Source organism: Pseudochaenichthys georgianus, chromosome 5, assembly GCF_902827115.2.
Source record: "Pseudochaenichthys georgianus chromosome 5, fPseGeo1.2, whole genome shotgun sequence".
Taxonomy (NCBI): Eukaryota; Metazoa; Chordata; class Actinopteri; order Perciformes; family Channichthyidae; genus Pseudochaenichthys; species Pseudochaenichthys georgianus.
In genome coordinates, this window is record NC_047507.1 from 41,423,847 (window position 1) to 41,443,738 (window position 19,892).

At 47.4% G+C, this 19,892-nt stretch overlaps 1 protein-coding gene across 1 annotated transcript in view; it reads right to left on the reverse strand.

Annotated features, from left to right (window-relative positions):
* The window catches only part of plxnb1b (plexin b1b), a 135,867-nt gene that overhangs the window by 3,390 nt on the left and 112,585 nt on the right, over window positions 1-19,892 (reverse strand). Inside the window, 18 exon segments of the mRNA XM_034082633.2 lie at window positions 546-610; window positions 826-973; window positions 1,097-1,257; window positions 1,598-1,764; window positions 5,962-6,046; window positions 6,137-6,240; window positions 7,701-7,866; window positions 10,150-10,296; window positions 13,023-13,089; window positions 13,379-13,557; window positions 13,637-13,854; window positions 14,382-14,482; window positions 15,317-15,465; window positions 15,824-15,898; window positions 15,900-15,944; window positions 15,946-16,005; window positions 19,245-19,271; window positions 19,273-19,488. Of these exon segments, the coding sequence (XP_033938524.1) occupies window positions 546-610; window positions 826-973; window positions 1,097-1,257; window positions 1,598-1,764; window positions 5,962-6,046; window positions 6,137-6,240; window positions 7,701-7,866; window positions 10,150-10,296; window positions 13,023-13,089; window positions 13,379-13,557; window positions 13,637-13,854; window positions 14,382-14,482; window positions 15,317-15,465; window positions 15,824-15,898; window positions 15,900-15,944; window positions 15,946-16,005; window positions 19,245-19,271; window positions 19,273-19,488 (2,180 nt within the window).

A 19,892-nucleotide genomic window follows, 5' to 3' on the forward strand; every position in this document is an offset into this window, starting at 1 on the left:
CATTATCCCGCTTATTACATGGCCACATTCTCAACAAAGTAACGTCATGACTCCCAATATTAATTGAAATGCTTTTATGGATTTAGAAAATGATTTTATTGATTTAAAAAATAGTTGTATTGATTTAAATTGACATGCATCCGCTAAGAAAATTAGTGTAACTGACGTAGCAACGGCAGGAACTGCTTCAATAGCGTTTTTGAGGAGCTTTTTGATTACAGATTTGAAAACATCGCTCCTTGCTTTAAAAGTAGCACACTTCATGATGTCAAACCTTGGAAGGTATCTAGATATCCCTGTCCTAATGACAAAGGAACTGGCAAGTGAATATGTGTCGCCGGTTGATGTCTATGTCTATGTCTATGTCTTCTGAAGATGTGAGCGTCCTTAACAACGGTCAATAAGTCCTTGACAGCGGTCTGTCTGTTCGGTATTAACAACGTGTCACGTGTTCTGAATTGACCAATCAGAATCGAGTATTCAACTAAGCCATGTAATAACCAGTGTTAGTGTTGAGCGTCATCATTAATTAAACATGAACTCACCTTTCTACCATTTGCTTGTAGCGGGGGATGTCTCTGGCATACAGCAGCTTGTTGATGGGAGAGTCCTGCTCAGAAGGACAAGGAGATGAGAACACAGAGGGGGGGGCATTTACAGCTGTAACTGTTCCCCCTGTTAAAGTGCGCTCTTGTTTTTCATCTTCAGTCTCTGATGAAAAAGTAAATAAGTTTCAGACCAGACTGCCCCCGCAACAGCTATTGGAAACAAGAGCCCATATAGGAGGAAAGTGTGCTCAATCTAAGCTCATGAAGCTCTGCTCACCCGGCCCAGCTTGTGCTCGGCGATGGTGCAGGAGTCCATGAAGGTCTGAGAGATGACGGACAGCACGGCGTCCACGTGGTCCGAGGCCTGCACGTCAAAGATGAACTGAGGGTTCTTCACAATGTTGATCCAGAAACGCAGAGGCAGACTGGAGAGGAAGAGGACACATCAGACACCTGGCTCCAGCACCTCTGAAGGGCTTTGAGTCCATTGTGTGTGTGTGTGTGTGTGTGTGTGTGTGTGTGTGTGTGTGTGTGTGTCTCGACTGTACCTGTTGGTCTTCCAGATGTGTATGGTCTCCGGGTCGGAGATGCCGTGTTTGGCCGCCTGGTCGTCCAGCAGGTCGAAGAAGTATTTGACGGCCAGCGGGACGGGGCGGCTGGTGCTGAGGATCACCGTGAACAGGTCGTCCACAAACTTCTGCAGCGTCCCCTGGAGAGCGAGAGGAGGGGGGGCGTTTGTTTGTTACTGCTTTCACTGTGTGCCTGCAGTGGGTTCATGTGTGAATGTGGTTTTTATTTTGCACATGGAAACGTTGTGCATTGTTTATATAAATTATTGTGGCCATTGTATCTGACTTTAAGGACATGTTTCACATGGTCTCTGTTGAAAGGTTCACAGTAGGGTTCGAAGTGAACAAGTAAATGCAGGAGTTACATGTTAATATGATATGTACTTTATTATTGTAGTAATACATTTATTGTGAAATGCAAACAGATCAATATATCTAGTCAGTGTGTGTGTGTGTGTGTGTGTGTGTGTGTGTGTGTACCTTCATGGAGAGCAGGCGGGTGAGGTAGATCTCGGGGATGGCCTTGGCCCTCTCTCTCTCCCTCAGACTTCCTCTCCGGTGCTTGGGCAGCTCGGGCTCCTCGCTGGCCTTCACCAGGTGCCACAGCCGCACCCCCCCCTCATCTGCATCCTCCAGCATCGGGGTCTCTGCACACGAACATGTTTGGAAAGCTTACATTATGACAGTTCACTGACCGGGGACCGTTTCTCCTTCACATTAGCAAACAGAAAGATCAGCACTGTCATTGTGCACACTCCTTCACATTTCACTCGGGTCGCGTGCACACCTGATCGTCCGCTCTCAGCGCCAGACCACAGTTTGTTACATCGTTTCATTTCTCAGAAGGTTCGGTTTGCGTTCACACGGGAAAAACTCAAACGGACTATACACTTTAAACACAAGTCATGTGCACGGAAATGCTGTTCAACCATTGGTCAGACATTAAGGGGGTAAAAACGCAAATCCCGGCAATTTCTACCGGAGCCTCCGCCTTGGAGCATCGGCACTTTCAGCAGGTTATTCTCGTGCTGCTGTTAATCTGGAGATCAACAGACACTCGCGGCCCACGCATATGATCAGACAACGTGCGATACAAAACAACAACACACATAATGAGACGTTCTGCAGTGAGGAGGGCGTCTCACCGACAGGAGGGGGTTTCACCGACAGGAGGGGGTTTCACCGACGGGAGGGCGTTTCACCGACGGGAGGGGGTTTCACCGACGGGAGGGGGTTTCACCGACGGGAGGGGGTTTCACCGACGGGAGGGGGTTTCACCGACGGGAGGGGGTTTCACCGACGGGAGGGCGTTTCACCGACGGGAGGGGGTTTCACCGACAGGAGGGCGTTTCACCGACAGGAGGGCGTTTCACCGACAGGAGGGGGTTTCACCGACCGGAGGGGGTTTCACCGACAGGAGGGCGTTTCACCGACAGGAGGGCGTTTCACCGACCGGAGGGCGTTTCACCGACAGGAGGGGGTTTCACCGACAGGAGGGGGTTTCACCGACCGGAGGGGGTTTCACCGACAGGAGGGGGTTTCACCGACCGGAGGGCGTTTCACCGACCGGAGGGGGTTTCACCGACAGGAGGGGGTTTCACCGACAGGAGGGCGTTTCACCGACAGGAGGGGGTTTCACCGACAGGAGGGGGTTTCACCGACGGGAGGGGGTTTCACCGACGGGAGGGCGTTTCACCGACGGGAGGGGGTTTCACCGACGGGAGGGGGTTTCACCGACGGGAGGGCGTTTCACCGACGGGAGGGGGTTTCACCGACGGGAGGGCGTTTCACCGACCGGAGGGGGTTTCACCGACCGGAGGGGGTTTCACCGACCGGAGGGGGGTTTCACCGACCGGAGGGGGTTTCACCGACCGGAGGGGGTTTCACCGACCGGAGGGGGTTTCACCGACCGGAGGGGGTTTCACCGACAGGAGGGGGTTTCACCGACCGGAGGGCGTTTCACCGACAGGAGGGGGTTTCACCGACAGGAGGGGGTTTCACCGACAGGAGGGGGTTTCACCGACCGGAGGGCGTTTCACCGACAGGAGGGGGTTTCACCGACAGGAGGGGGTTTCACCGACGGGAGGGCGTTTCACCGACGGGAGGGGGTTTCACCGACGGGTGGGGATTTCACCGACGGGAGGGGGTTTCACCGACGGGAGGGGGTTTCACCGACCGGAGGGGGTTTCACCGACAGGAGGGGGTTTCACCGACAGGAGGGCGTTTCACCGACAGGAGGGCGTTTCACCGACCGGAGGGCGTTTCACCGACAGGAGGGGGTTTCACCGACAGGAGGGGGTTTCACCGACCGGAGGGGGTTTCACCGACCGGAGGGGGTTTCACCGACAGGAGGGGGTTTCACCGACAGGAGGGGGTTTCACCGACCGGAGGGCGTTTCACCGACCGGAGGGGGTTTCACCGACGGGAGGGGGTTTCACCGACGGGAGGGCGTTTCACCGACGGGTGGGGATTTCACCGACGGGAGGGGGTTTCACCGACGGGTGGGGATTTCACCGACGGGAGGGGGTTTCACCGACGGGAGGGGGTTTCACCGACCGGAGGGGGTTTCACCGACCGGAGGGCGTTTCACCGACAGGAGGGCGTTTCACCGACCGGAGGGCGTTTCACCGACAGGAGGGGGTTTCACCGACAGGAGGGGGTTTCACCGACCGGAGGGCGTTTCACCGACCGGAGGGCGTTTCACCGACAGGAGGGGGTTTCACCGACGGGTGGGGGTTTCACCGACGGGTGGGGATTTCACCGACCGGAGGGGGTTTCACCGACGGGAGGGGGTTTCACCGACCGGAGGGGGTTTCACCGACCGGAGGGCGTTTCACCGACAGGAGGGCGTTTCACCGACCGGAGGGCGTTTCACCGACAGGAGGGGGTTTCACCGACAGGAGGGGGTTTCACCGACCGGAGGGGGTTTCACCGACCGGAGGGGGTTTCACCGACAGGAGGGGGTTTCACCGACGGGTGGGGATTTCACCGACGGGAGGGGGTTTCACCGACGGGTGGGGATTTCACCGACAGGAGGGGGTTTCACCGACCGGAGGGGGTTTCTTTCACCGACAGGAGGGCGTTTCACCGACAGGAGGGGGTTTCACCGACCGGAGGGGGTTTCTTTCACCGACGGCAGGTGGCTCCGACTTTTATGTATAGTATTTACTTTGATAGTAGTTTTTACTTTACACGACACTGTTCAACGCTTCACTCTTTCGCTAACGATTTTGAAGACACCCGCGTTCTTGTGACACGTAAATACTACGCTCCCTATGTTTTGGTGCGGACTGCGTTCACACCAGCGATGAATAGGGATGGGTACCGTTAAGGTTTTAACGGTACTACTACTTTTATCGATACCGCTTATCGATCGGTCCGGTCTTTTAACGGTACTCTTATCGGTTCTTTTGGAGAGAAAAAAATTAGGTAAACTAACTAACAAATTGTGAACAAAATTAGCATTGCTTTTTATTTTAATTAAATAAATAATATTTCACCTCAAAAGAAACAACAACGTTTTAAGAAATGGTATTGAATAATGTGATGACAGAACTGTAAACAGAATAGCTGAAACTTTAACAAACTAAATAACTGTTACGTCTAATCCTTAACCCATGTTTGTATAATGTAGTTAACTCCGTGTGTTGCTGCTAGCATGCATAACACCTGACGTGGAAACGTTACTCGTGGACGGGGCTACAGAGCTGCTAGAAAGACAGTGGAACCCGGTGCATTTCTCCGTCTGGATCTGGAGCACGTTTGCTAAATGTTTAGACACATTGCTCGTGTTATCGCCCTGACATGCTGAACTCTTATTGCACTTTTGGTAACGAGCATTGTCCACATCGAGACGGGTAAAGTTTAACCACCTCGGAGCGCGTTCACTCCGCCATCTCCCACGTGGTGTGTGTGTGTTGCTGCATATAGCAGCTGCGTGTGTGTAAACTGCCCCGCCCCCTCACACACAGACGGGGGAGAGAGAGATCTCTCGTCTCAAAATAATCATGGACGCATTGTGCAGTCTTTTTGCGTATTAGAAACGGAGTTGGCGTTACTAAAACTGCAATGTAATGTTTGTGTAGCAATAATACATATGACATATCTTTTTTTAATGTCTCCAGTACCGATAAAAAGACCGATAACGTCGGAGCTTAACGGTGCGACGGTCTTTAATAATTCAGCCCCGGGGCCCGTTTAATACCGGGGCTCGGTACCCATCCCTAGCTCCAGAGTTCGCAAGCAAGCGCTCCGAGACCACCTATTTTAGCGGACCTGAGTCCGGTCGTTTAGTTCACTTCAGAGAACTGCGTTCACACCGACCCAAAGGAACCGCACCAAGCGGCTAAACGCACCAGGGTTCGATTCAACCGGACTCTACAAGGCTTGTGTGAATGCGACCTAATATCCACTTCAATGCCACAGACCTAAAGGAGCGGTTTGCGGTTAAGTATCTTGTCAAAGGACTTTAAAATAATTTGATTGCTTCGGCTGGGGTTCAAACCGCTGACCGCTGAACCCCTGAGCCACAGCCGCCTTTTCTAAAATCAACCAAACCAAAATGTGATTCTAAAATGATTCCATTAAAAAAAAAAAAACGTATAAATGAAAGAATCTCAGTGAAAATGGTATTACAAAAATACTTCTTTCAGAAAAAGAAGTGTCACTTCACTGTGTATCGTTTAGAAGACGGGACGACTGGGAAGCAACCCGACAGGTGTGTACTGCTGCAGTCAAACAGAGGAGGTGACTTAGGAGCTGATATGAAGCAAATGAAGGGTGTTGGATCACCATGAGGAGAACCTGCACTCATCATCCCACAACATGTTCTCAGGTTCACTCACTCTCTCCAGCCACGTAGTCGTGGTTGTCATGGTGAATGTGTTTGCTGTTGCGAGGGACCAGCGCCACTGTGGATCCGTCTGGGACCTGATGAACAACACCACATGTACAGTCAGCATCATTAGACCGCAGGGCCCTTTAGAACGTGCAGTGTTTTAGTGAAGTGTGCACGCTCACCTTGTAGTGCTGCAGGGTGTTCAGGCGCTTCCAGTTCCCCTGCACCACTGACGTCAGGTCCTCGTCTGACAGGATGAGGTGACCGGCCACTCCAGAGCGCCACTCTGAGATAGAGATAATACTTACTGAATATAACACATCTCCGATAGGAGTTATTAACAGCTCGTGGTCCACTATGAACGCATCTATCAGATATACTTGAGTAACAGCCATATTTAGGAAATATTAGTTTTGGAACTGGTCGGTCACTGCTATGATTATGTTTTAATAACGGGCACCTTTTGTGAATGAATGACACCAGCCTCCACCTGTGGGGGGGGGGGGGCCTTACATGGACGAGAAAGTTCTGTGATTTAGGGTTGGAAGGGGGAAGGCCTACAGGTTTACTATCACATTATTTACACATTGTTCTATAGTGATCACATTATTTGGCACGTTGTTTTAAGTATTTTAGCGCATTATTTAGCGCATTCATTTGGCACCTTATTTTTGACGATTGCCTGATCACAATAGTGATATTTGGATTTTGGATATACAACTCAACTGAAGTTTATGGCTTGATTTATCATCATATTAATGAGCGGAACAAAACAACATCTCCGTGTGTGCCTTTTGGAAATGTGTGTCCTCATGTGGAACTCAGGATTAGGCTTCAGCTCCCTTATTTATTGCAGCTGCTGCTTTGCTAAATTATGGTTTTTTTTATGCTGTTGTTTGTGGTATTATTGTTGTCTGACAGTAGGGGGCACCACAGTTCAACAGATCTAACAAAAGCCCAGTCAGTGAGTCAGTGAGTCAGTGAGTGAAGTCCAGTGAGTGATGTCAGGTGGAGTCAGTGAAGTGAGTGAGTGAGTCAGTGAATGAGTGAGTGAGTGAGTCAGTGAGTGAGTGAGTGAGTCAGTGAGTGAGTGAGTCAGTGAGTGAGTCAGTGAGTGAGTGAGTCAGTGAGTGAGTCAGTGAGTGAGTCAGTGAGTGAGTGAGTCAGTGAGTCAGTGAGTGAGTGAGTCAGTGAGTGAGTCAGTGAGTGAGTCAGTGAGTGAGTCAGTCAGTGAGTGAGTCAGTGAGTGAGTCAGTGAGTGAGTCAGTGAGTGAGTGAGTCAGTGAGTGAGTCAGTGAGTGAGTCAGTGAGTGAGTGAGTGAGTCAGTCAGTCAGTCAGTGAGTGAGTGAGTCAGTGAGTGAGTCAGTCAGTGAGTGAGTGAGTCAGTGAGTGAGTGAGTGAGTGAGTGGTGAGTGAGTGAGTGAGTCAGTGAGTGAGTCAGTGAGTGAGTGAGTCAGTGAGTGAGTGAGTCAGTGAGTGAGTGAGTCAGTGAGTGAGTGAGTGAGTCAGTGAGTGAGTCAGTCAGTGAGTGAGTCAGTCAGTGAGTCAGTGAGTGAGTCAGTGAGTGAGTCAGTGAGTGAGTGAGTCAGTCAGTGAGTGAGTCAGTGAGTGAGTGAGTCAGTGAGTGAGTCAGTGAGTGAGTCAGTGAGTCAGTGAGTGAGTGAGTGAGTGAGTGAGTGAGTCAGTGAGTGAGTGAGTCAGTGAGTGAGTGAGTGAGTGAGTGAGTGAGTGAGTCAGTGCCTCACCCAGGTCCAGGGAGTCTGCGTGGGGCCGGTGGGAGAAGGAGGTGCCCTTGTAGACCTGGTCCAGCAGCTTCTCCTTCACCTGGGTGATGGTGTCACAATCCAGCACTTTGGAGGGCAGCGGCTGGCTCTCGTTCTCTGCTCCACCCTGCACCAGGACGTTCAGCGTCTGGGGGGGCAACAGGGAACAACACACTTTCCTGAAGGTCATGCTGGATATATCTAAATACTAAGAAGTGTAAACAATCATAGTATTTGAACTTATTAAGAACAATGTCAGAAGACGGTAATAAGGAAACAAAATCTAAATATGGAGCGAAAAGTTAGGAAACTCTGTAGAAGAGTAGAGCCCAAAAGATATCTAAAATAAATCAGTGTCTGTGTGTCTTGCAAGTATGAATGGGAATGCAATATTTTTTAGGCTGCGGCCACACGAGGACGAATTCGGTCGTTTGCGTTACTGTTTAGTGTCATATAGACCGTTCAGCCACACGAGGACGACCGAATACGCCACTAAACGACTGAGGAAACGATAACGGGTCCCAAGGTGGATAGAAAGGCATACGCAACTCTCTGGGGGGTCAAACGGCTCCGTGTGTGCGCCCTATCCGAACATTTTCAGATCACTGATAATGATTGCGCAATAGCCCCGCCTCTCCCCACCTTCTGCTCACCTCCGCTTACCCCGCGCCAGTGCTGAAGTGTTTCGCCACCAACAACAACAACAATGGCGGATCGCAGAGTTGCTATCGTGCTCCGGACGCTATTGACCATGCTTCAGTTGTTTGTGCAACATCTACAGCAATAATGATGAGGCAATAGCCCCGCCTCTCCCCACCTCTGCTGCTCACCCCCACGTCAAAGTAAACTGCACCCTGAATTCAGATTATTTATCTTTCTCTCGCGAGTGAAGTCTAATCTGACAGGACGGAGACACGCAGCTCTGCCCACCTGCAGCTCCTCCCGCTGCAGCAAAACACACACTTCAAGTCAGATCATCGCCCTTAGCTATTTTAATTACCTCTCAAACTCCCTAAACTAGTTATAAATATGTTTATTTTTACTGTCGGCTGGGTCACTGATTACTGGATCAGCTGCTGCATGAGACAGACACTCACGCTGTCCGAAGAGAGGGAGGAAAAAGAGAGGCTCCGTGTATTTTATCATTATATTATATAGAGTCGTTATTCGTTTGTTTTAAAGCTCAATAAATAACAAAGAAGACTATGACCGGCACTTTTATCATTTTGTCCGGAAGATTTAAACTTTAATACACGCTGACTGGCGAAACACTCTGCCCGGTTCCCTCGGCCCCCACCGCGGAGAATAAACAGAAGGGCAACCATGACAACCATGCTTCTTTGCTGCTTTTGTGGAGGAAGTTACAGCGCCACGTACAGGCTCGGCATATGTACTGCAGCTTCTCCAGCGGTTGGAGCTAAACGGAGCGGTCTCGTGTGGGCAGACACTATCCGGATAATTATTGCGTGTGGACGGAAGTCGTTTGCGATTGCGTTTGCGTTAATCCTATGCGTTTAGCCGTTTTCGTCCTTGTGTGGCCGCAGCCTTAATCAAACACCCATTTGACCCTTGTTGTTCTTTATTCATGTCAGGGATGCTCCGATCGATCGGCCGATACCCACTCTCTGCCGATCGATCGGTGCTCTCTAAACATGCCGATATTGTATCTACCTCTGGAACAAGCTAAACTAGTTATACATATATGTATTCTTCACTGTCGGGTCACTCATTACTGGATCAGTGAGCTGCATGAGTCTCCCCTTAAGTACAGTACATTGGCCTGTATGCCCTGATAAATTGCTTGAGCTAACTTATCCATTAGCTAGTAGCCTACCTTAGTTAACTATTTGTTATTGTCTTTTAGCCAATTAGCTGTAAACTCGAGGCACTGGCAGCTCAGTCATTTGTTCATCTCCACTCACCTTCAAAATAAGACAAGAAAAGCCGGCATCACATGGGACAGTAAAGTGGGAGGTGCTGCTACCTGTCTGTCTGAAGGGACTGCTGATGTCCGCACCGCTGTGCGGGAGACGTGGGGGGAGGGAGAGCTATGGAACTTCACAGTCTAATCTCCCGACCTGATATTTTCTATTCAATCAATATAGTGTTGATTGTCGTTTGTGGAAGCGCCAGCGAATGAGCCCCATTAACTGAGTTTTAATCATCACTTTAAATGGAAGATCCCCATAGGCTCCGCCCACTCGATCGGATCGGCCGATACTGATTCCGGCGATCGGCCCCAAAGTTGGCGATTGGAGCATCCCTAATTCATGTATTTATTACTAGTGTTTCATATATATATTTTATGTATGTACATCATTTTATTCTATTTTTGTTTTTGGAGGAAATGTTTGTTCTTGTTGAATGTCGTGAATTCAAACCCCTACTCATTCAGTAAAAGTAAAATGATTCAAAGAAAAGCTCTGCTCACCAGCGTCTTGTACTCCACGTCCTCCCTCAGCAACCGGTTGTCGTTCAGAGTGTACTTGGCCTTCCCGGTCACAGCGTCCACCGGCCCTTTGTCCACCTGGTGCTTTATGGCCCTGAACAGCATGTAGAGAGACTCCCCCGCTGAGTCCTGCGCACACACACACACACACACACACACACGACATGTCACTTGTTAGACGCTTTTATCCAAAGCGACTTACACACATTCGGTACTTTGGACAATCCCCACAGGAGCAATTTGTCTGAGAAGTGTCTTAGGGACACAACGACATGCTGACTGCAGGGGGACTCGAACTTGCTATCCCCTGATTTCAAGTCCAGCACTCTATCCACTTAGCCACACACACACCACACACAACCACACACACACACACACACACACACCACACACACACACAACACACACACACACACCACACAACACACACACACACACACACAAACACACACACACACACACACACACACACACAACACAACACACCACCACACACACACACACCACACACACACACACACACACACACACCACCACACACACCACACACACACACACACACCACACCACACACACACACACACACACACACACACACCTTGTTTTAAATCTTTTATTACATTTCCTTAAAAAAAGAGCAACTGTGATTTCCCTCAAGATAAATTAAGTATTCCGAGTGTGATTTTCACCAGAAATGAATCGACTACTTACTAGATATTGGTGGACAGAGACTCATCAGAAATGTTCCCGTGGCACTATATAGAAGTCATTTATTTGGGTCGCAAATTCATTTTCCTTTTAAAAAGCAACACAGATACATCGCGGGAAACATTCATTTATTTCATATATTACCCATTATGCAAAGCAAAGTGAAGTAATAATATTAATAAGAATTTCAATTTCTATAGCGCCTTTCACGAAACCCAAGGACGCTTTACAATGGGAAGTAACAATAATCATACAGATACATAGGCTGAAGAAAACAAAACAGGAACAGGTTGCTGGGTACCGCATATTAGTGAGGCCAAAGGCCTGAGTGAACAGATGGTGTTTGTTTTAGTCTTTTTTGTATCTGTATCCAGTGGCGTTTCTATATGTACAAAAGTGGTGGGGCACAAAACACTTAGATGTCTATAAGCTTCTGCAGTGAGGTTCATGGCTGGTGAGGCACTGGCACTGACTCTTCAGGTTTACAAATATTATATTTTGACCCAAATCAAAATATAATATTATTTTCAAAAGCCTCTTTAGTCTGATGCTTCAATTAATTTGAAACAGACAGTTCAACAGAAGGATACCCAAAAAATGTAATGTTATCATTTAATATTGAATTGTTCTCTCTTAGTAAGATCCCATTTTCAATAACATGGTGGTCTTACCTTGACTTGAAGATGAAGTCCATTTGCCTATCCTTCTGGACAAAAATCTCTATTACTTTTTTGTAAAAGTCCTCCTTATCTTCTTGTAGTTTCAAAAGTCTATCATAAATCTAAATGATTATGATTCGAAAATGATAAAAGTAGGGTAGACATGTGGATATTATCCGGCTGAACAAAGCGTACATTTATCTAACAGCTACGTTTCCCACAGATCTTATTTTGAGCTATTTTCTAAAATCCCATGGAGAAATCTCATTGCTTTTTTGTGGAGGGAAGCCATGCGCAGCTTACTTCCTGGTTTTAGGACGCGTCTCTCGTCTCCTCTTCACACACCACACTTTTTCGCGGCACACTGTACTTACAGCCAATCAGCTCTGAATGATGTGAGATGACGTATGGTGGGGATGGCAGCTCTATGCCCCTATGGTCATTATTTTTTGCCTCACACATTAAATAGGAACATACTCTGAGCATGCGCAGTGTAGTTTTTACAGTCACCGTTCACTTAGACAGAGAGAGGGAGGGGCAGGATCGGGTTTTGTCCCACATGGCTCTAAACAGCTCAATAGGCACACTGTAGACACGAGGGATGGGAACGATTAATCGAATATTCAAAATTATTCAGATATTCGAATATGAGTTATTAATTATTTTATTTTTCCGGGAGTGATGCCTAAGTTGATATTATCAAATTGAATAATTCAATGTGTATATATATGTATACGACAGTGCCATAGCTAAATGTGTGATGTCTAAAGGTGTGTTTTGCTCCGCTCACCGGTCCCTCACAGCGGGCAGAGCTGCAGGTGCTGATCTCTCTCTCGTGTCCGGTTATACTTCACTCATGTTTATGTCCAAATCCATCAGATCTAGCTAGTTCTAGCCAAAGATATGGCTGCTGCCCCTCCCTACACGCAGATCATGCAGACTCAAACCCAAGGCCCAAATGTGGGGCAAATGTGCTCCGCAGCCGTTGCGAGGTTCCGGCGCTAACAGTTCAAGAGCGTGCTCCCCCGCCCCCTGTCAACACTCGCGACACATGATTGGCCAGCCTAAACAACAATAAGCGCTGCTCGGCAACCGTGTGTGGCGGCAAAGTACATAGACATTTTGACTGGAGAGATTTAGTTTTGCCGGTATTCAACATATTTACCAGTCATAGTCCGGTAATTATTTACACTCTAAGAAGAGTCCGACACAGACATGGCGTCAAAAAGGAGTAATGTGTGGAAATATTTCGACCAGGTTAGTGAGTGCGGTGTAGAGGTCAAACTATGCCAAATTAAACTTATATAGGCTACATACTATACCTTACTATACCCGCAACCTCCGTTCCAGCTGAGAGGGTCTTCTCTACAGCTGGCCTGATTGTGAATCCCGCACATGAAAGCTGTAGGCCTATAGCTGTCAAACTGTGATTTGACTGACATTGCTTTTAGTTGTTTAGTTGTAGCGGGAATATATGTGATGACTGACCCTGAGGAAAGCATAGAGGCAGATGGACATCCAGTTGGTGAGCAGCTTCTCCACCACCGTCTCCGTCCTGCAGAGAGAACACACAGAGAGAACACACACTGAGAACACACACACTGAGAACACACACTGAGAACACACACTGAGAACACACACTGAGAATCCCTGCCAGACATCTCAAGCTTCAACGTTCAAGGGCTTTATTGGCATATGCACAGATGCTACAGTGTAGATACGGCAACAGCTCAAGTCCCAAGCTCCTTACATAATATATATAGGACATAAAACAATAAAACAAAATTCTAAATATTTAAAATATCTGTGAACACCTTTAACCCCCTCACTCCCCCCCCTCTTACCGCCGCAGCATCAGTTTGGGGTTCTTGGCCACGTACTGCTCCACCAGGTCGTTGAGCAGAGTTTTCAGGATGTCGGTGAAGTACTCCAGCTTGCCGTGCAGCGACACGGTCAGCAGCGAGGCCACGTAGGCCCGGTCTCTGGGGGAGAAGGTCCGCTGGCTCTCCAGAGTGTGGATGAACTGAGGAAGAGAAGAGTGGGAAATCATCCCTCTGCTCAAAGGGAGTGCTTGCTGCACCTCCCGCTGGCGGCAGGACTACCTTGGTGAGGAAGAGCTTGCTGTTGAGCAGGTTGGACAGCTGCACCAGGCCCTGCTCTACCGTCTGCCTCCGACACTCCTGCACGTCCAGGTCCCGCCTCAGAGGGGACTCCCGGTGGCCGGGGAAGAAGATCCGCTCAGCGTACCTCCGGTAGTCCAGGAACGGGATGCCGGAGCCCACCAGGTCACTGGACATGTCCATCATCTCCGTCATCAGGTCTGAGGCAGGGGGGAGATATGAGCTTCTACTATTATATCATATTATAATATATACAACATTTTATATAATATATCTTTACTTTATCGTATAAATATTTCAGTCCCGGTACATGACTTTGTTAAATTCTTACCTTGAGACTTGAAGTTATTTCTTTGTATTCATTTATAAGTTGTAACCTTATTAGTTATTTTGCCAAGATTTGAGGCATTCCTTGTAAAACTCTATTCTATAAATATTGTAAAATAAGCTATGCACTTGCTGCACTTCTATTTGAACTAACTTTGTTTCCTTGTACCTTAACTGTACAGTTGATTTATTTCATGATATGACATTACATGCAGGTGAGGAGGGAGGAGCTGGCTTCTTGACGGGCTTACATTAAACTCCTGTGCAGCAGCCATGAGGGCTGTGAGGAACATGTCTATGGAGGTGTGATGTGTGTAAACCTTCTTCTTCTTCCACCTCTGGCTCTTCCCTCTGCTTCCTCTGTCCTGCTCTCTACTCCGTCATGTGATTGCTCTCTTACCTGTGAACTCTTTCTTGCAGCGGTCTCTCACGCTGGTCTCCAGGTTCTCCAGCTGGATCTGCACCTTCTTGTAGTCTCTCAGCGCCTGCTTACTCTTCCTCCTGGCAGGCAGCAGCAGAGACAGGGAGAGAGCACATGGAAACCAGTTTCACACGGGATTAGTGGAAATCCAGAGTGATTGTGAAAAAGTTGAGTCAAGTAATTTGACCCAACCAGTAAGGATCAGGGTTCATCTGGGGGTCATGCTGGGTCAGAATGGAGACACTGGAGGACCCGACACATGGAGGTGAAGGTGGAATGTTTGAAAGTCTGATCTTCCATCTACTAAAGGTCCTTACACACCGAGCCGATTTTCGGCGTCGATAGATGTCGGGCTGTCGATGAGCGTCGTGTCGCCCTATTCAGATCGGTGTGTACTGCACCGTGGTGTCTTTACGGCCGTGCCGAAACATGGCCAGGACGCAGGAGACGTTCCGTCGGGACGTGTTCTTTGGGATTCTTCGGTGTCAGTTTGGTGTGTAAGGAGCTTTAGTCCCACCTGGTAGACTGGTGTACAACTTCTATGTGAAAGAGATTTGTCATGTGGGCATGACAGATTACATAGTTGCAGAGTATAATTTAATAAATGCAACATGTTTGTATACATTAGGTATGCTAAGGTTATGTTTCTGTCTATCAGATAATAGTGCCGTAACGGAGCCTTCAGTGTGCATGGCCAACACGGTTTGACCCTGTAACCCTGTTTACTTATTTAATGCAGGGTTATAGCATTAACTATTAAGTCATCAAGCGGGCCCTGGACCAAAAGGTTCTGAATATTATGGAACTCAGTCAGAAATAAGAAATCCTTGCGGACTAAGTAGGAACTTGATTATACGGTGATCAGATCATGGATTTTTCTGTACTGCACAGAAACATAACACCCCCCAACTGACCTGTAGATGAGCACGATGATGAGGACGATGAGGGCTACGATTGAAGCCCCCACCCCGACTCCAATCTGAGCCTCCAGGGGGAAGGTGGCCAGGCTGAGGGTGTCATACTGAACCTTACCCAGGGAGAAGTTCAGGTTGCCCATTCGGACCTGACACACACACACACACACACACACACACACACACACACACACACACACACACACACAACCACACACACACACACACCACACACACACACACACACACACACACACACACACCACACACACACACACACACCACACACACACACACACCACACACACACACACACACACACACCCACAACACACACCACACACCACACACACACACACACACACACCACACACACACACACACACACACACACACACACACACACACACACACACACACACACAGTCAGCTTATACAGTCGGACCCGCTTGAGGGTTAAAGATCTGAATGGGTTCCTGTGTTTTCAGAGTGGAAGCACACACTCACTGTGAACTCAGGCAGATTGTCGGAGCCCTCCCTCTTCTTGCCGTTGGGTCCTGGTGGAGGCTGCTGAGGGGGGGGCTTCGCAGTACAGGTGGTTTCTGGTCAGGGTCTTCACAGCACACACAACCCTCCCCCACCATAACCTCCAGCTCGTCCTTAGTGACGGCCAGGTCCAGGTTCTCCCCCTGAGAACACATGCAGAAGGATCCTACAGTTTAGCTTTCAGAACTTTCCCCTAAAACTCTTCTTCAAAATGTTCAGGCTGCTCCAATTTTTTTAATTGTTAATAGTGGTGTTATATTTCAATGTAGACTATGGTTTTAATTGACAGTTTTTATTATATTTGTATTTACTCCTGTTTTGTACTACCACAATAAAACATAGCACTGCTTATTATTAGGGTTGGGAACTGAAACTCGGTTCCAGATGGGAACCGATAAGAAAATGCCGGGTACCGGGTACCCATACAAAATACACAATTTTGGTTCTGCTTAACGGTTCCTAAACGCGGGTAGAACCTGTATTCCACTGGGTCCGTCTGCGCTACGGTGACCCGGTGGAATACAGGGTAACCAGGGGCGGACTGGCCATCTATGTGTTCTGGAGAATCACAGAACGGCTCGGTTCGCTGACGGCCGGCACCGCCCTTCAGTTTTTTTAAACAGCATCATGTAAGTTGCGCTGACAGGCGACAGAGGTCCACAGTTGCCCCGCAGCGAGGCTCCCCCCACCCTCCCGTAGACAGTTCACGAGCTCAGTCACTTCATAACACCAAAGATGGGTCGCGGTAAACGCTCTGAAGTGAGGCTCCACTACACGAAAAAGACAAGGCACAGTGCAATGCCTGTTAATAGCTTGCCACAGGCACAGCTCAGCTAAAATAAAGCGCAGCTATTGTGCAATACATTTGCGGAATGGTGGAATGAGCTCCCCATTGACATCAGGACAGCAGAAAGCCTGCACATCTTCCGGCGCAGACTGAAAACTCATCTCTTTCGACTCCACTTCGAGCGATAGAATTACTAACAAAGAACTGCTAACAGAGCACTTATATACTAATAAAGGACTGGCTTATCTATAGCCAGTTGAGTAGCACTTGAAATGTTTGGCTCTATGAAACCTGATGTACTTATATGATTCTGTTTTCTTCAAGGTTGTGTCTTCCTGGTCGAATGTACTTATTGTAAGTCGATTTGGATAAAAGCGTCAGCTAAATGTAATGTAATTTGTATTGCATGTACATTTTTTATTCGTAAAAATGTCAGTTTAAAGCTTAAAAGAATAAAGATATTTCTGTTATCTAAACCTTTGACCTCTTTCTTTTACAATTTTGGAATCGATAAGAACCGGAATCGATACATTTCAGAAGATACCCATCCCTACTTCCCTCAATATCTCTCTCTTTCTCTCTCCACCCTGTGTGCGCTCCTCAAGTTTGCCTGCGTGCTTGCCCAAGTTGGCACAGCGTTACAAATGTGCCACAATACCAACCGATGTAGCATATAATAAGACCATCAACAGCCTTATGGCAACCTAAAACCCCTCTGTTTCCGTAACAACAATTCACGAGCGCCTCCATCGAGACTTAGTTGGACACAGTAACAAACAGAGCAGATCTGAGTAAAAGCAAATAAAAACTAGAGATACAATTCCTGAAGAAATTGCTAGTGGGAATGCTTTTTGCTGAAAAGCTGACGCTAAACTGCTATGCTGAAATGTAATGTGCAAGAAGAAAGTGAAGAATTTAGATTAATTATACATGAACACTGGGGGCTTGAATGTGTGATGAGAGAAGAAAAGAAATTACAAAGGCTTGGAAAAGCAGCAGAATATTTGAACTGCAAACTTTTGAACTAACTTGATGGCGAGGGATGGAAACGGCATATGATGATGTAATAATAATTGACGTAGAGCTGTTGAGGGTTGGACCGTTAACCATTATCTGAAGTCTGGTGCTGTTTTGACCCTTTTCATAGGTGTTACGACAACATCGTGTTTTATGGCGATGGATGCGTTTCCATGGAAACGGCATATGGTGAGATGTCAGATTTGACGTAGAGCTGTTGAGGCATGGAGAGGTGATATACAGGTGAAGATTGTGGGACGACCGGACCGTGTCCATTGGAGCTACAGCGACATCGTGTTTTATGGCAAGGGATGTGTTTCCATGGCAACAGACTATGGTGAGATCTCATATTTGGCGTAAAGCTGTTGAGGCATGGACTGGTGATATACAAGCGAAGTTTGGGGGACGATCGGACCGTGTCCATTGGAGTTACAGCGACATCGTGTTTTATGGCGAGGGATGTGTTTCCATGGAAACGGCATATGATGACACCCCATAATTGACATAGAGCTGTTGAGGGCAGGACCATTAACCATTATCTGAAGTCTGCTGCTCTGAGCATGTCAGTTGGAGTGATGACATCGTGTTCCATGATACAGGTGTTTATATTTGAGCTAACGACATGTCCAGAGATCAAAAGTTTCCATGGTGATGTGCAGTAATCAGTGAGAGGAGAGCATTTTCATTGTTCTGAATGAGAGATAAACCTCTTACATGTGAACGTTTTGTTGAAGAACCGTACCAGATATCGGTGAAATTTCAAAGCGTGAAGCATGTCAAGGAACTTGAGCATCTGAAGTGTAATTTTTGTGTACTTTCGGGTTAATAATTTGGCCTTTTGGCAGTTTAACTAAAGGTGTGCGGCTGCTGTGGTGGGGAAAGGTGAGGCTGAATTTACAATGGGGTTTAATGGAGGTATGTTGAAAGTCTTTGTCACTTCATGGCTTCAAGAGGCATTTTGTTTTAATTATTTTTGCTTAATCTTTTTTAATATTTCAAGCTACGAGATGTTTTCCTACGTTTGTCATGAAAAATTATGTCTCAGGAATGTAGGGTTTGGGAATTATGGAAGGTTTAAAAGAAAATATGAAGGCAAAATTAATCTGTCCTCCACTCTAGCTGTGACATCATGCACTCTAAAATCTGAAGAAGGCCTCTTTAACAAGGTCTGAACAATGTTTAATATCTCTAAAAGTACGAATCACATTAAAAAGTTGTGTTACACGAATAATGTCAGAAAGATGTGTAACATTTTAAAGTTCGAATGAGGTGTCTGAGTGAAAGTATGAAGGATTGAAGAGTTTCTCCATTGACTTCAATGGTTAAAAATGTGATGTATTATGGGATGTACCTCTGGAATTATGAAAGTTATGAATGAGAAAAGTAAGAGCCATCGATTCCCGACCGAGCTGACATTTTGATGTTTTAACGGAGTTTCTGCGATGTGGAATGTGGGAGAAGAAGAGGTGCAAAATAACCCGGCGCAATAATAAAGAATTTCGTGCGTAGCATAACAGATAGTTGGAATGCTGTATCAGCATTCCCACTAAACAAGTGCCCCCCCCCCCCCCCCCCGACCTCCAGCTGGATGAAGCTGCCGGGGTTTGTAGCGGTATGCCTTCAGAGGGTCCAGCTGGTTGAGCGGGCTCAGGACAGGGTTGGGCTCGTAGCTGAAGCTCTGGGGGTTCAGACGGCTGAAGTCGAAGTGCAGGTTGTCCAGCAGGAACTCTGCGGTGACCTTTGACCCCCAGATGGAGGAGTCCACCATGGGAGAGCGGCACAGGATGAGGGAGGAGGAGTTCACCTCGCAGCGCTCCGAGAACTGATCCCACAGGGAGAAAGGAAGACGTTTAGTAAAGGAAAGGAGTTTATAAATAAAAAAGCAACACACTCACTCACACAGGCTTGGGGGAGGAGAAAACCCATTACATACAACAACAAAAAGTGTAATCAGATTACTGCTACATTTATATACAAAAAATGTATATTTCATAGGTAGACGTAATGCTTGATTGTTCTTTTTTAATTTAGGCTACTTTTACATTTCTTCAAATGCAGTTGGTGAACAAACACCTGATGTATTAAACACTGTTTAATTAATGTATTAAAGGGGACCTATCATGCTAAATGCACTTTGGATGTCTTTGATACATAAATATGTCCCCCGGTGTGTCAGGGAACTCACGCAGCGTCAGAAAATAAAACCCTCTCTTTTCCTCTGTATTG